The following is a 17,609-nucleotide window of genomic DNA, read 5'->3' as shown; positions in this document are numbered from 1 at the left end:
CCACTAAAATTCATTAACTATTTGAGAGCTTTGTATTTCATACTTGAGAATGGAAATCACTACTGGCACAATCAAATTTGGTTGGTATAAATTATACCTGATGAACTTTTTTTGTTTTAAAACCTAGGGAGTTTTCTGCTTTAACTTCTCAGAAAAACATTTTTATTACTGTTAGCTGGTGTTCCCCCCCTCCCCCCCCCCCCCCCAGGCAGAGTGGACAGTGAGAGAGAGAGAGACAGAGAGAAAGGTCTTCCTTTGCCATTGGTTCACTCTCCAATGGCCGGCGCGGCCGGCGCGCTGCGGCCGGCGCACCACACCTATCCAAAGGCAGGAGCCAGGTGCTTCTCCTGGTCTCCCACGGGGTGCAGGGCCCAAGCACCTGGGCCATCCGCCACTGCCTTCCTGGGCCACAGCAGAGAGCTGGCCTGGAAGAGGGGCAACCGGGACAGAATCCGGCGCCCGACCGGGACTAGAACCCGGTGTGCCGGCACCGGCCTCACATATTTTCTTAAAGTATATTTCTGTGGAGAGATTTCTGTTTCCTTGTTTACAGAATTTACAAAGTTCATGATCATTGAAAGCAAAGTAATGCGATCGGTTCTGTGGTGTAGCAGGGAAAGCCGCTGCTTATGATGCCAGCCTCCCGTATGAGTGCTGGTTTGAGTCCCTGCTGCTCCACTTCCCGTCCAGCTCCCTGATAATGCGCCTGGGAAAGCAGTGAAGGATGGCCCAAGTGCTTGAGCCCCTGCACCCACATGAGAGACCCAAAGAAGCTCCTTGCTTCTGGCTTCAGCTGTCCTGACTCCAGCCATTGCAGCCACTTGGGGAGTGAACCAGAGGAAAGAAGATATCTCTCTCTCTCTCTCTGTCTCTCTCCCTCTCTCTGTAACTCTGCATTTCAAATAAAATGAATAAATCATTTTTAAAAAAGTAAAATAATAATTGCCTTTCCCTTTGATAGTTTAAAGTTTAATAAGTCTTTATAATTTATTCATTAACTCGTTCACATGCAGTGTTACCTTCCCAGTTCTGTGGAGAGGAGCATCCCTTTGCCCGGTGGCATTCTTTGTGACCCTTTATCTTTGGCGCCACAGATTGAACATCCCTAATACAAAAGGATCCAAAATCCACCAAAAAATTCAGATTTCAGATTTTCAGATTAGGAAAGTCTACCAGTAAAATCTAAGTATTCTTAAAAAGTACAAGTATTCCAAAAATCCAGAAAACTCAACAATCTAGACTCTCTGGTCCCAAGCATTTAAGATAAAAGATATTCAGCCAGTATTATTAGAGCACAGTCATGCTTTCCTTTGATCATCAGTCCCTTCTACTAGTGATGTCTCAGACTGTGAGGCTTTAGTAGAAGGCTTTAATGTTACAATGTGTCAAAAATTCAAGCTCCAGGCTCTAAAAATTGTGCTTTATAAAAGATGCATGGTTTTCTGATAAGCCACATGCTATTTCTAATCATTTGTTGAGGACAACTAGCTGCAGCAGTCATCTGATTTTTGAGTATCTGATGGAGAACAAAGTGCTTGTCCTTTGGTCTAGTTCTCTTTGTAAAGGGAAGTGGATATTTACAACCTTGTTTAGTGAGTTAGCATGCGTGGAATGAGAACAGTGTCCATGTTGTCTTGTCATTACACTTTTATTATAATACTTGTTGCTCCTCTTCCAGTCCAGCTCTCTGCTGTGGCCCAGGAGGGCAGTGGAGGATGGCCCAGGAGCTTGGACCCTGCACCTGGCATGGGAGACCAGGAGAAGCACCTGGCTCCTGCCTTCGGATCAGCGCGGTGCGCCGGCTGCAGCGGCCATTGGAGGGTGAACCAATGGAAAAGGAATACCTTTTTCCCTGTCTCTCTCTCTCACTGTCCACTCTGCCTGTCCAAAGTAAATAAATAAATTAAAAAAGTGAAGATATTAGAAAAATTATTATAAATACATCTCTGCATCCACTATTTTATAATAATTTCTTAGTCAAGGAAAAAACTTATAAACAAAATCTATATTTTAGTGATTATTTAGGAAATGTAAATTATTCTTATAAGCAAATAGATGACTGAGTACTATAATCTACTGCCTAGAAAAAATATGAAAATGTAGACTGAACACATGAGTAATTTATTGTTTATATTTTTCTTTTTTCAAATTCCTACTCTAAAATACATTACTTTTATAAACAGAAAATAATGAAAGAAGCACAAGTACATTCATCCATTCAAAAATGTTTATAAAAACTTATTACTCTAACCAAAATTCTGGAATGACAGTATATAAAACAGCTCTGTGTTTGAGAAGTTTGCAATCTACTATAGGGAGAGCATAAGCAGCAGCTACAATAGAACAAAATAAGAACTATGACAGGTAAACAGAAGGCACTATGGGTTCCCACTTTTGACAGTTTGCAGAGAAGTAGCAGAGTAGGGACTAGGAATCAGGAGATGAAGATGGAGGCGGTCTGTTCAAAACAAACAAAAAAAAATAGAGAAGCACCTCATCATCTGATACAATACAGGAGACGGAAGTGCTCATCTTTCCTCATTAATTCATGAATCTTTATGTGTCAAGCACTCAGCTAAGTGCTGGTGGTAGACGACTGTGAGCAAAACATCACTCTTTAGAGGAGGTAAGGAGGGCAGACAGATTAAGTAATCACATAGATAAACAGAGAATGAGCTGTTAAAAATGATGAAGCACTAAAGTAGTACAAAGTACCACAGAAGTTTCCTAACAAGAGACCAGTCTAGACACCATCAAAAAACTTCCCTGGGGTTATGATGAGTGGGCTGAGTGAGATCTGGATAGCACCAGAGTCAAGGAGAAATGTGGTTAGGGGCAGGATCTGGAGGAAACACATGAAGATGACAGTCACCAGGCACAGTAATTACTTCCTGTTATCCTCACTAGCTTTCCTCATGGACATCTTATATCAAAGGTTATTCAAACAAAATTTCAAGAGTCTCATATAGTCCCATACATGCCCTCTTGGCTGTTGATCTGACTGGAATGCCATCTCTGTGTCTTTTCTACCTAGAAAGTACACTCACAAATTATCTGAGAGAAGAGCTCCTACTAAGGAGGCTGAGGAAAGGTGAGATGGGAGAAGGAAAGAGAATCTTCCAGATTGAAGGAACAATGTGTGTGGCTGCTCTAAGACAGGAGATAGTAAGAGGTCCTTGAAACTCTGAAAGGAAACAAGAGCAAGAGATAGACTATAAAGAAATTACTAGAGCCTAAATAGCAACATGAGTTTGGCATTTATCCTAAGAGTACTTGAAAACCCACTGAAAGATTTTATTTATTATTAATTTTTTCCTAAATTTATTTTAAAATTTTATTTGAAAGGCATAAAGACAGAGAGACATATGGAGAGATCTTCCATCCACTGGTTCACTCCTTAAATGACCACAACAGCTAGAGCTAAATCAGGCCAAAGCCAGAAGGCCAGAACTCCATCCAGGTCTCCCACATGGGTGGCAGGGATCCAGGTATTCAAGCCACTGAGCCATCATCTGCTGCATAACACGGTATGCATTAGTAGGAAACTGGACCAAAAGAGGAAGAGGCAACACTTGAACCAGACACTCTGATATGGGATATGGCTATCCCAAGAGGCAACTTAACTGCTATACCAAACACCTGCCCCTACTGCAAGGTTTTTAAAAAGTAAAAGATTAGACTTATATTTCTCCATTCTGAAGAAAATGAAATTGTGTATCTTCTGGTAATATATGCCATTATTGGTGCGGTATTTCAGCCTATGGCATTCCTAACTGTGAAGAAACACCAGACAAATCCAAATTATATAAACTAATTGCCCTTTATTCTTAAAATGTCAAGGTCATAAAAGACCCACAAAGTCTTCCAGATTAGAGGATATTAAAGACATGACAACTAAATGTGTGGTCTGGATGGGATCCTGGATCAGAAATTATATTTCTTTCTTGCTATCAGGGTTTTTATAGTGAAATATGAACTGGTAAAATTGGGGAAATATGGGTTAGACATACAGATTAGATACCTGTACAGCATCAATATAAATTTTCTGATTTTGATTTCTGAACTGTGATTATAAGAGAATATCCCTGTTATCTGAAAATTTACACTCAAGTATTGGGGGTTAAGGATCAGGTCTACAATTTACTCTCAAAGAGCTCAGAAAAAAAATCATGTGCATATATATAAAGAGAAAATGATAAAGCAAATGTGTTAAAATGCCAACAATTGTTAACAGTAATTGGAAATTGTTTGGACTACTCTTGCACAGCTTTTCTATAAATTTAGAGAATTTCCAAATTAAAAGTTAAAAAAAGATGATTGGATTCAGATAGGGGCAAGATCAGAACTGAAGAAACTGGTTAGGAGGCTTTGGTAGTAATACCTGTGGGGGCAGGCATTGTGGCATGGTGGGTAAAGCTGCTGCCTGTAGGGTCAGCATCCCATATGGGTGCCAGTTCAAGTCCCAGCTGCTCCACTTCTGATCCAGCTCTCGGCTATGGCCTGGGAAAGCAGTGGAAGATGGCCCAAGTCCTTGGGCCCAGGCCCCTGCACCCACATAGGAGACCTGGAAGAAGCTCCTGGCTCCTGGGTTTAGGTCAGCACAGCTCTGGCTGTTGTAGCCATCTGGAGAGTGAACCAGTGGATGGAAGACCTCTCTCTCTGCTACTACCTCTCTGTAACTCTGCCTTTCAGATAAACAAATAAATCTTTTAAAAAAATCTGATATATGAAAATGACTACAGCAGTACTTGAGAGAAGTGACTGGATTACAGAACTCTTAGAAGGCAAAAATGACACGACAGATATGGGGAGTTAGAGAGGGGTGTACTAGGCCAACTTCCATTTTTCTGGCTTTAATAACAGAATGTCAATCACTAAGATAGCAGCAGACTTGAGGGAAAACCATGTCTAGGAAGGTATGATTTCTTCTTCTGGACCAAATCTGATCATGAATTAATTTTAGAGAACATTAAGTTTGAAGCTGATATCAAAGATACATTCAAGGAGAAAAACTGAATAGGTATTTTGAACATATGAATATGTAACTCAGAAAATTATTAATTAAAGATACACATTGTTAATTTATTGTTTGGAAGTTATCAAGGCCCTGAGCACTTATTAAAATTTTTTATAGATACTATGACAGCCAAGTACTGAACACTGATGAATTGCAATACATGATGCTGAGTTAGTATACAGAAAATGAAGAGTCAGAGGAAAACCAGGAATGCATTAACATGGAGGCCAGTGCTGCTGGTCAAATAAGATGCGAGCTGACAAATGCTTACCGTATCTAATGACACAGAAGTCATTTGTAATCTTACTGAGAGCTGTTCTATTACCGTAGTGTGGGTAAAGATTGGAAAGATGAAGGGGGAAGTAGAGTTGAGAAGATTTTTTACAAAATTTCTTTTAAATTCTAAGTTAAAAGTGATTGAACATAATTAAATAGCAAGGAGTCAAGATGGAAAGCTCCAAATAAGGAAAAATATAATAATTCATTAATTATAATTGTGAAAGGAGGGACTGGTACTGTGGCATAGCGGGTAAAACCGCCACCTGCTGTGCCAGCATCCCATATGGGTGCTAGTTCAAGTCTGGGTTGCTCTATTTCCAATCCAGCTCTCTGCTATGGCCTGGGAAAGCAGTGGAAGATGGCCCAAGTGCTTGGGTCCCTGCACCTGCACGGGAGACCTGGAAGAAGCTCCTGGCTCCTAATCGGCCCAGCTCTAATTATTGGGACCATTTGGGCAGTGAACCAGTGGATGGAAGACCTACCCCCAACTCTGCCTCTGCCTCCACTTCTTGTAACTTTTTCACATAAATCAATCTTTAAAAAAATTGTGAAAAGACTGAAAATATGAGAAGGAATGGGAAACAGAGAAGATCAACTGACTTTTTCACGCAACAAATACATATTGAGCAGTCATTACATGCCAAAACCTGTTGTAGGTACTGGGGGTATTAGAAAACAATCAAAATCCCTGCCCCTTGACAGTTATATTTAGGTGGAGAAGAAAGGCAGGAAACAAAGTAAATTATGTATCTATAAGGTAGTGATACGGGCCGGCGCCGCGGCTCACTAGGCTAATCCTCCGCCTAGCGGCGCCGGCACACCAGGTTCCAGTCCCGGTTGGGGCGCCGGATTCTGTCCCGGTTGCCCCTCTTCCAGGCCAGCTCTCTGCTGTGGCCAGGGAGTGCAGTGGAGGATGGCCCAGGTGCTTGGGCCCTGCACCCCATGGGAGACCAGGAAAAGCACCTGGCTCCTGGCTCCTGCCATCGGATCAGCGCGGTGCGCCGGCCGCAGCGCGCCAGCCGCGGCGGCCAATGGAGGGTGAACCAACGGCAAAGGAAGACCTTTCTCTCTGTCTCTCTCTCTCTTACTGTCCGCTCTGTCAAAAAAAAAAAAAAGGTAGTGATACACGCTATGAAGACAAATAAAGCAAGAAGAGAGACAAGGAGGGACAGCAACACTGTGCATATTATAATCAAGTGTTTCTCCAAAGTTCCTGTCCTGAGCAAAAGGAAACATTTTTTTGTTAAGGAACCATATAGATTGCTAACCGTTGTACTAATACACCTTCCCTCTGCAAGTGAAAGAATGATAAGCAGAAGAGAGAGTAGAAGTGGATTCCATGACTGTGCAAAAAGAAGAATAAAGCAGAGATAAGCATGAGGGACTAGTGTTGTGGCTCAGCAGCTAAAGCCGCTGCCTGCGACACCAGCCTCCTATATGGATGCCGGTTCAAGTTCTGGCTGCTCCACTTCTGAATCAGCACCCTGATAATGTGCCCGGGAAAGCAGTGGGAGATGGTCCAAGTGCTTGGACCCCTGGCACACACATAGGAGATGCAGAAGAAAGTCCTGCCTCCTGGTTTTGGTCTGGCCTAGCGCTGGCCATTGTAGCCACTTGGGGAATGAACCAGCAGATGGAAGATCTCTCTCTTTCTGTCTCTCCTTCTGTAACTCTGCCTTTCCAGTGAATAAAATAAATCTTTTTAAAAATAAAGATGAGCATGAACAAGAAGGGGAAAACCACAGCTGAGGTTATCTGCCTAATTCCTAGGTTTTCCTTACCTAGAAAATTCATGATCCTACAGAACAGGTTAGGCTCCCCTTTGGGAACCCTCAATAATATCTTGTATTTTGGGGCCGGCGCTGTGGCTCACTTGGTTAATCCTCCACCTGCGGTGCTGGCATCCCATATGGGCGACGGGTTCTAGTCCCAGTTGCTCCTCTTCCACGCCAGCTCTCTGCTGTGGCCCAGGAAGGCAGGGGAGGATGGCCCAAGTACTTGGACATCTGCACCCGCGTGGGAGACCAGGAGGAAGCACCCGGCTCCTGGCTTTGGGTTGGCACAGCGCCAGCCGTGGTGGCCATTTGTGGGGTGAACCAATGGAAGGAAGACCTTTCTCTCTCTCTCTCTTTCACTGTCTAGCTCCATCTGTCAAATAAAAAAAATTCTTGTACTTTACTTTTGAAAGTAATTATTACAAGTATATGGCTGTTTTTTTCAAGTACATTTAAATCTTCAACTGTGTAGTGTTTGTGTCACCTGACAGATTGTAAATTCGAAGAGGGAAAAAAAGTTATATTGTTCATGTCTGTATCCCAGACATGTACAGATTCTTAAGAAACACCAAATTAACAAACGCTTTGTTTAAACAGACAATAATATCAGGCTGTTTTAATAAGAAATAACTCATTGGGGCTGGTGCTGTGGCACAGTGGGTTAAAGCCACGGCCTTAAGTGCTGGTATCCCATATGGGTGCCGGTTCAAGTCCCAGATGCTCCACTTCCAATCCAGCTCTCTGCTATGGCCTGGGAAAGCAGTACAGGATGGCCCAAGTCCTTGGGCCCCTGAACCCACTGGGAGACCTGGAGGAGGCTCCTGACTCCTGGCTTCAGATCAGCTCAGCTCTGGCCATTGCAGTCATTTGGGGAGTGAACCATCAGATGGAAGACCTCCCTCTCTCTCTCCCTCTCTATAAGTCTGTCCTTCAAATAAATAAAATAAATCTTTAAAAAAAAAAGAAATAACTTATTGATGATGGAAACATTTCCTCCTCTTTTTTAGACAGTATTAGCAGTTAGTAAATGCATTTTCAAGTGCTGGTTATAATTATAACCAAATCTCATTAGCTCTGCATTAAATGTAATGTTATCTGGAATTATCTCTGACGTCTTCCCCAGAATACCTTATTTTATTTCTTATATCAAAGAAATCAATGAGTAATTATAATTTTTATAGATGGTTCATAGGATTATTATTGTGAATAATCACTGTACTTGCTGATGTCTTCAGGAATGGCTGAGATACAATTAGATGGTTTTCCCAGTTTGCTATGCTTTTGAGCTTTTTTTTTTTTTTTTTTTTTTGACAGGCAGAGTGGACAGTGAGAGAGACAGAGAGAAAGGTCTTCCTTTGCTGTTGGTTCACCCTCCAATGGCCACTGTGGCCGGCGCACCACACTGATCCGATGGCAGGAGCCAGGTGCTTCTCCTGGTCTCCCATGGGGTGCAGAGCCCAAGGACTTGGGCCATCCTTCACTGTACTCCCTGGCCACAGCAGAGAGCTGGCCTGGAAGAGGGGCAACCGGGACAGAATCCGGCGCCCCAACTGGGACTAGAACCCGGTGTGCCGGCACCGCAAGGTGGAGGATTAGCCTACTGAGCCGCGGCGCCAGCCTTTGAGCTTTTCTATCTGCTTTAGAGAGCTTTTCAGTCTCCTCTCTTGTTTGTAGTATCACATTTTGTTACTATGAGAATATCTGCTTTTTTTTTTTTTAAAGATTTATTTATTTGAAAGGCAGAGTTACAGAGAGGCAGAGGCAAAGGCAGAAAGAGAGAAAGAGGGGAAAGAGAGAGAGAAAGAGAAATCATATCTTCCAGCTGCTGGTTCACTCCCTAGATGGCCGCAATGGCTGGAGCTGAGCCGATCCAAAGCCAGGAGTCAGAGGCTTCTTCTGAGTCTCCTACATGGGTGCAGGGGCTCAAGGACTTGGGACATTCTCCACTGCTTTCCCTGGCCATAGCAGAAAGCTGGATCAGAAGTGGAGCAGCCAGGACTCAAACCGGTTATCACGTGGGATGCTGGCACTGCAGGCAGCAGCTTTACCTGTTATGCCACAGTGCTGGCCCCAAGAATATTTGCTTCTAAAAGTTAGCTACTTTTCTTACAAATTGCTGCTTTTAAATAGTAGCAACCTAGGAAAGCCCATTTCCCAAGATGAGGTCTTAGTAAAACAGTATAAACGGTGCTGACAGTAGGCCTGAGGCAATCTATGTGATTAAAGATAAAGACTCAGGCAACATACATAGTTCTATTATATCTAAAGTTGACTAGTCTAAAAATAATGTGCAGATATCTATTAAAAAGAAGTGTTACACTCTATGACGTCAAGTGAATACAAAGGCAATTAAATGATCCTAAAATTGAATTCTTGGTCTCATCATGTGACCATTTATCAGTTCTTATATGAATTAGCAAGAAAGATATAATAGACATGACTGCAGTTACACCAAGTAGTTGCAGGAACATCTTACAGAAGCCATAATAAAGAAGTCAATCAATAAATCAATAGAACACTTTCCACCAAGATAGCCAGAGAAAGCTATTTTGATAAAGAATATTTTTAAGGGAATAAAGCAAACTTATGACAACACACAAGGTACTGATAATCTTTGTACTACTGGGTACCATTTTTCAGGAAGCTAAAGCTTATTTTGTTCCAGGATGCATTAGCACATACCTTTGAACAAGCGGCAAAGGCAAGAAGTTGAGTGTGGAAGTCATGTCCAATCCACAGTCCAGCATAATGGTGGTTGACTTGAATTTGAGCACATTGCATGGTAAGGTTGGGTGTCCTGACAGGCAGTACTGAAAAAAAAATTATTTTATTTTATTTATTTATTTTTTTACCAATAATCATTCACAGAAAAAGTCTATCAAGTAAAGTGAATTAAGTAACACTGATGATCTTCTCCCATAAGAACATGTAAATTCAGTGAACTTTCTAAGTCGCTCTCTCCTTTTTATTATTCAAGCACTTTAGCAAAATATTCAAATCTTAGATTATACTTTTCTTTTAGGTTACCAAGGTATATATCAGGCAGGCATAATTTTGCAGGGATCACAGTTATTCAAACTATGAGAGGCTTCAAGGCTATGGTTATCTGCTCCACTCTCACATGATAGTTTCCATATTATCTCGTATGCCAAAACCTTCACGTAGGTAGTGCCTAGAGCTATGGAAGCAAATGAAATTAAAGCTGGATCCTCAAAGTGTGCTGCATTAGGTTTGGCTTTCTCCTCTTAAAAATAAGTCAAGTGACTTTCCTTAAAGAGGAAATGAATGGTTGGAAAAGTTAACTACCAAGCACCAGTAAGGTTTATAGCTCTGCCTCATCAGGAGAAATGACTCAAAAGACAAGAGACTTCATGATGTGTAGACATTAAGTTGGAGTGTGGGGCACCAACTCACAACCAATCAGGTGTTTTGCAGGTGGCAGCAGAGCTCAGAAGTTAAAGGGGGCACAATCTACAGGGTGTATTAAAAGAACAATGATGAGGTAAGCCAAATCACTGACCTGAAACATTTTTTACATTATCCCCAGTGTAATGGGGATAAGAGATATGCAATAATGGAAATTATCTATATCTGTTACCTTTAATAATTCTAATGCCATTCTGAATAAATGGAGGAAAAGGCAAAGAGCTTTTCCTTCCCCTTAAAAAGCCATTCTACAGAAGCCTCTGATAAGCAGAACATCCCCCAAATGGAGGGATCAATGGTATCAATTCCTCAACAAGTCCATACTTCCTTTCAACTGCAGCACAAACAAGGCAGAGAACTGTTCCATCAATGCCCTGCCCCACACAGTCACAATCTCATAGGCTAAAACTTTCAAGTATTTGTAGCTCTATTCATTCTGTCTGTGCACTGGATGGATTTTCTACTTTTCCCCAGGGGACATAATAGGAACTAATGATTTTTAAGAAACTGCATGTTCTAAAAATGGTAAGACTGACAGCCAAGATATGGTGGGGATTTTCCAAGCTGTTTCTTCTTTAAAAAACTAATCTTACTTATTTGAGAAGCAGACAAACACACACGAGACAGAGAGACAAAAATAGAGAAAAAGAGCAAGCACATTGCCATTTGCTGGTTTACTCCACAAAAGCCTGCAATAGCTAGGGCTGAGCCAGGCTGATATCAGGAGCTTGGAACTCAATCTTGGTTTCCCATGTGGGTGACAGGGACCCAAATACTTGAACCATACATATCTTGCTGCCTCCAGGGTGTGCATTAGCAGGATGCTGGAATTGGAAGCAGAAGTAGGACATGAACCAGACTTCCATTATGGGATGCTGGCATCCCAAGCAGTGTCATAGCTGCTGGGCCAAATGCCTGACCCTGAAAGCTGCTTTATTATTTCAAGTTTATATATGATGATTAATTTTTACCAAAATTTATAATTTAGTCTACAGAGGTTCAAAGGTACTTAAGATAAAAACAATAAAATTATCTAATATTCCAATTGTCCTGCTAAAGGGTAGGATGTGTGATTTAGGCAATTATATTTATAAGCTACTTTTTTGATAGGGGCCACTGTATGGCACATCATGTTAACCTGCTGCTTATAACACTGACAGCCCAATATCAAAGTAGTGGTTCAAGCCCTAGTTGTTCAGCTTCCAACATAGCTTCCTGCTAATGTCAAGGTCTTCGGCTTCTGCTACACCTGTTGGGGATCAGCATGCAGTTCCTGGCTCTTGGCTTCAGCCTGGTCCAGACCTGGCTGTACCGATCATTTGGGGAGTGAACCAGTATATGGAAGATCTCTCCTCCACCCTCTTTCCTCCTCTCTCTCTTTTTCAAATAAATAATCTTTTAAAAAATATAAATATCACATAAAACTTGCTCCAAACACAGCAAATGTTCTAGTGAGAGCTTTCCTATATTTCTTCTTTCAAAAAAAAAAAATCAGATATTCAGAAAAACCTGGAAGGTAATAAATTATTTTTCTGGGTGGGAAGATTATAGTGAAATATTTTTTTTTTAGTTTGGCAACAAGTATTTACTATATTTTTATGATCAGAAAAAAACGATTAAAACAAAATGGAAAACGTAGCCAGTCATACTGGATGACATCTTTCATTTTCATTCTCAACTCTAAATTATGGATAATAAAGTATACCATAAGATAAATGATTGACACTGCTCAAAAGATTCTAGCAAATTAGCTGAAAGACTCAAATTTGTTACTGTCAACAAAGAACAAAGAGGAATACTTTATAAGGAGTATAAGCAAACGGAAGGAACACCTTCAGAGCACGCGCTAATGGTACCAGACCCTGATCTGTTGAATTTGTTTGTTTGGATGAGGAACTGGAGCTTTACAGCTTGAACAATTTGTCTGGAAAGAGCCAAAGGCAAACAGGGAGGTCCTCTAACACCAAAGCAGTCCTCCTACTTTTGCCTCCAATGTCTGCATTGCTCACCCTGAGAAATCAGCTGAACTCTGGCCTCAGAATCAGCCCTTAAGGCATTTGGAACCGGCTAAAAAGCCCATGAGAGGATTTCAGGCATGGAAAGCCAAGACACTGTGGCAAATAAATAAATAAATAAAACCTAAATCAAAGATCTCCACAAGTAAGATCCCAGAAGAAAGAACAGGCCATCAAAGGAGGAGGTACCCTTCTCTGAAGGGAGGAGAGAACTTCCTCTTTGACTATGGCCTTACCTAAATAAGATCGGAGCTGGTGAACTCAAGAGGCTTCCATAGCTTTGGCAGCTTATGACAAGAGCCTCAGGTGATTACGGATATCAGAGATAAAAGTGTCAATTGTTAAATCAAAAATGGGAGTCACTGTGCATTTGCTCCCCATGTAAGATCTCCACCCTTAATGTGTTGTACTATGTGAATTAATGGTATAACTAGTACTCAAACAGTGCTTTATACTCTGTGTGTCTGTGTGGGTGCAAACTGTTGAAATCTTTACTTAGTATATACTAAATTGATCTTCTGTATATAAAGATAATTGAAGATGAATCTTGATGTGAATGGGATGGGAGAGGGAGTAGGAGATGGGATGGTTGCAGGTGGGAGGGTGGTTATGGGGGGAAAAGCTACTATAATCCAAAAGCTGTACTTTGGAAATTTATATTTATTAAAGAAAAGTTAAAAAATCAGCTGAAGTTTGCACAACTCAGTAAAGAAGGCACTTGCCCACTACCCAGAGCTTGCTACCTGCAGAGACACTTTCTCTAAGTCTCTAATAAGCTGTCTCATTACCAGTTCATCACCTAATAAGGATTAGGAGCCTGACATACAAAAATAAGGAGCAATCATGTGACTTTAATTTTAAAGCTAGAAATACGACACTACAAAAAGCTTGAGGGGCCGGTGCTGTGGCGTCACAAGTAAAGCCACCGCCTGCAATGCCGGCATCCCATACCGGCACTAGTTTGAGTCTCGGCTGCTCACTTCTGATCCAGCTCTCTGCTATGCCCTGGGAGAGCAGTAGAAGATGGTCCAAGTCCTTGGGCCCCTGCACCCACATGGGAGACCCAGAAGAAGCTGTTGGCTCCTGGCTTTGGATCGGTTCAGCTCCAGCTGCTGCAGCCATTTGGGAAGTGAACCAGCAGATGGAAGACTTCTCTCTGCCTCTCCTCTTTCTGGGTAACTCTGACTTTGAAATAAATAATCTTTTAAAAAAAAAAGCATAAAAAATAACAGAGAAGTACTACAAACACTCCAATCTGATTACCATGTTTATATTATTCCCTTTCCTCATATTTGTAAAAGCTTTAATTTTTGTGTACATGCCATGCATGTGCTGCTTTTAAAACTCAAGATACCATTGTCTATGTTTTCCTTGTTTATGTTGCACCACATCTTATTTTTATTGGCCAAGCTGATATTCCATTGTTTGTTTAGTCATTCCCTTATTGTTGAACATTTAGGGTTGCTTCCACTCATTCTATTACAAACATGGCTATGGTGATCACTTTAGTGCTTCAGGCTTTTTCCATATTGGACTATTTCTTCAGAGGATTCCCAGAAATGGCATTAACTAGGTCAAAAAAGTACAAGCATTTTATGGCTTTTGAAAAATGTTGCCAAAATGCTTTCCAAAAAAAAAAAAAAAAATTTGCTAGCCTCCTCCTCTGGTCTCCTTTCTTTTCTCTCTTCTCTCCTGCTCGCTCTCTCCTCTCATCTCTCCTCACTAGCTCCTCTCCTCTCTTGTCTCTTACACTCTCCTCTTTTTTCTCTTCTTTTCCCCACCCCTCCGGTCTGCTGGGTTTTAGGTCAAGTGCCTAAGCCCCACGTGGCCAACTGAATATGAAAATAAAAACAATAGCAATTAAAGAAAAAAAATTTTAAAAAGTACCTATTTACAGCACTGTTGGTGAGGCATCAGAAGATCTTTTTTTTTTTTTTTTTTTTTTTTTTTTTTTGACAGGCAGAGTGGACAGTGAGAGAGACAGAGAGAAAGGTCTTCCTTTGCCGTTGGTTCACTCTCCAATGGCTGCCGCTGCAGCCGGCGCACCGCGCTGATCCGATGGCAGGAGCCAGGATCCAGGTGCTTTTCCTGGTCTCCCATGGGGTGCAGAGCCCAAGCACCTGGGCCATCCTCCACTGCACTCCCTGGCCATAGCAGAGAGCTGGCCTGGAAGAGGGGCAACCGGGACAGAATCCGGTGCCCCGAGAAGATCTTTCTACTCTTTATATGTTACTGTCAAAATCTGGAATCTGTACCAAATGAAGCCAAAACCTCAGCAGTAGTTACCTAGAGGTAATTAAATGACCCTAGCCAAGGAGTCAGCCATTTGAAAAGTGGCTCTAATTTTGAAAGGCAGTTTGGGTGAAATTATAATAAGGGAAGTTTGAAGTAAGACTGTCTGGGCTCAAATCATGTTGTACTCATTAATACATGATTTTATGAAAGTTGACTAACTTTATAAAGACTCAGTTTTTTTTTTTTTTTTAAGTTTCTACACTGTAAAACACAGTAACAGATTTATCCTCCTAGAGTTGTTGCAAGGACTCACTCAGTGGGTAGAGTGTGCAGCACACAGCATGTGCTCACTTTTAGGTGCTACAGTTACAGAATCATTAAGTGGTCACCTAAGTTTGGGGCCAGTAATTTATATTCTATAGTGACATATGTCTTAAATGTCTGTGAATTCCTTAAGACTAGGTAATAGTAAAGTCAATGAAAAATTTAATAAATATTGACTATTAGCTTGTTCCCCAGACAGATCCACTAATGAATAGATATGAATATTCTAGTCAATATAAGGTTTTATAGCTTTAATTTTTCTAGCTTAACAAGCATACAGTGATGCTTCATTTTTTTCCAACTTTAATAAATATAAATTTCCAAAGTACAACTTTTGGATTATAGTGGCTTTTCCCTCTATAACCTCCCTCCCACCGGCAAACCATCCCATCTCCCACCCCATTCTTAGTGATGCTTTCATATCAGCTTTTTTTTTTTTAAGATTTTGATTTGTTTATTATTTGAAAGTCAGAATTACAGAGAGTGAGCGAGAGCGAGATAGAGAAAACAGACAGACAGAAGATATCTTTCATCTGCTGGTTCATTCCCAAATGGTGGCAATGGCCAGGGCTCGGCGAGGCTGAAGCCAGGAAGCAGAAGCTTCTTCCGGATCTCCCAAGCAGGTGCAGGGGTCCAAGCATTTGGGCCATCCGCCACTGTTTTCCCAGGTGCATTAGCAGGGAGCTGGATCAGAAGTGGAGCAGCTGGGACTTGAACTGGTGCCCACATGGGATGATAGCACTACAGATAGTGGCTTAACCCACCAAGACACAGGGCCAGTCCCTCATGTTAGTTTTATTTCTACTTAATTAAAAAACTGTAGGGGCCGGCGCTGTGGCTCACTAGGTTAATCCTCTGTCTGTGGTGCCAGCATCCCATATGGGCACTGGGTTCTAGTCCCGGTCGCTCCTCTTCCAGTCCAGCTCTCTGCTGTGGCCCGGGAAGGCAGTGGAGGATGGCCCAAGTGCTTGGACATCTGTACCCGCATGGGAGTCCAGGAAGAAGCACCTGGCTCCTGGCTTCGGATCAGTGTAGCTCCAGCTGTAGTGGCCATTTGGGGAGTGAACCAATGGAAGGAAGACCTTTCTCTCTCTCTCACCATCTAACTCTGTCAAATAAAAAAATAATAATAAAGCTTTAAAAAAAACAGTTTTTCTGTGTGACAATTTATGAACTACACTTCCTTGTGTGCCTTTTATTCACTGAATGAATGGAATCAAACCTTGAAGGTCATATGTAGTTTTTAAAGATTTATTTGTTTGAAAGGCAGAGGGACAGAGAGAGAGAGTGCGAGAGAAAGAGACAGACAGAGAGACAGAGGAAGAGAGATCTTCGTTTCACTGGTTCACTCGCCAGATGGCTACAATACCCAGGGCTGGTCCAAGCTGATGCCAGGAGCCTGGAACTCCATTTGAGTCTACCACTGGGGAGTCATTCCCTTATTGTTGAACAGGCCCAACTTTTTGAGCATTTTCAACTGCCTTTCCAGGTGCATTAACAGGGAACTGGATCACAGTAGAACAGTTGAAACCAGAACTGCTATTCTGATATGGGATCCTAGCATCTCAAGTGCTGGCTTAACTTCCAGTACCACCATGCCACCCAATGTTACATTATATGTATTTTTTTGGATACAAATTTTATCAACTGGGGAGGTGTCTAGTGCAGCTGTTAAGATGCCACTCAGGACACCTGTATTCCATGTCAAAGTACCTGGGTTTGCGTCTCAGCTCCATTCCTGATTCCACCTATCTGCTAATGTACAAATTGAAGGATGGCAGATGATGGCCTTCAAATTTAGTGACAGTGATTTATATGCTATAATGCCATGTGTCTTAGACATCTGTGTGTCCTCTAGGATAAGGTAAAGTCAATGGACAATTTTACAAATATTACCCATTACTAGGTTGTTTCCCAGGAAGATAGACCCACTAGTGAATGAATCCATTGAAAAAAAAATTGGAGATGGGGGTTGTGGCGCAGTGGGTTAAAGGCAATGTTAGTGAAGTTCGCATACATTTCAGAGTGCTAAGGATAGAGTCCTGCTTCCATTTTTTTTTTTTTTAAGATTTATTTACTTGAAAGTCAGAGTTATAGAAAGAGGGAGATACACACATACGCGCGCGCGCACACACACACACACACACACATATCTTCCATCTACTGGTTCTCACTCACACACACACACCCCTGCCATTTTGCTGCAATGGTTGAGGCTAGCTAGGTCAAGCCAAGTCAGGAGCTTCATCCAGGTCTCCCACTAGAGGGCAGGTGCTCAGGTATTTGTGCCATGTTTGCTGCTTTTTCCAGGGAGCTGGATAGGAAATGGAGCAGCTGGGACATGAACTGGGGCCCCTGTGGGTTGCTGGCATCCCGAGCATCCCTGGCATTCCAGGCAGCAGCTTTACCCACTATGCCACAACCCCAGCCCCTTGCCCTTTTTCTAATCCAGTTTCCTGCTTAGCACGAGAAGCAGCAAATGATGGCCCAAGTACTTGGGCCCCTGAGAACCATGTAAAAGACCTGGAAGGAGTTTTG

General features: G+C 42.0%; 1 protein-coding gene across 1 annotated transcript in view; it reads right to left on the bottom strand.

Annotated features, from left to right (window-relative positions):
- The window catches only part of INTS9 (integrator complex subunit 9), a 148,103-nt gene that overhangs the window by 92,786 nt on the left and 37,708 nt on the right, over positions 1–17,609 (bottom strand). Inside the window, exon 2 of the mRNA XM_008249049.5 lies at positions 9,754–9,881. Coding sequence (XP_008247271.1) covers positions 9,754–9,881 — 128 coding nt within the window. The remainder of the gene's footprint in view (positions 1–9,753; positions 9,882–17,609) is intronic.

Source organism: Oryctolagus cuniculus, chromosome 2 (genome assembly GCF_051225735.1).
Source record: "Oryctolagus cuniculus isolate XC-2025 breed Fujian yellow rabbit chromosome 2, ASM5122573v1, whole genome shotgun sequence".
Classification (NCBI taxonomy): domain Eukaryota; kingdom Metazoa; phylum Chordata; class Mammalia; order Lagomorpha; family Leporidae; genus Oryctolagus; species Oryctolagus cuniculus.
This window is presented reverse-complemented; position numbering and strand designations above follow the sequence as displayed.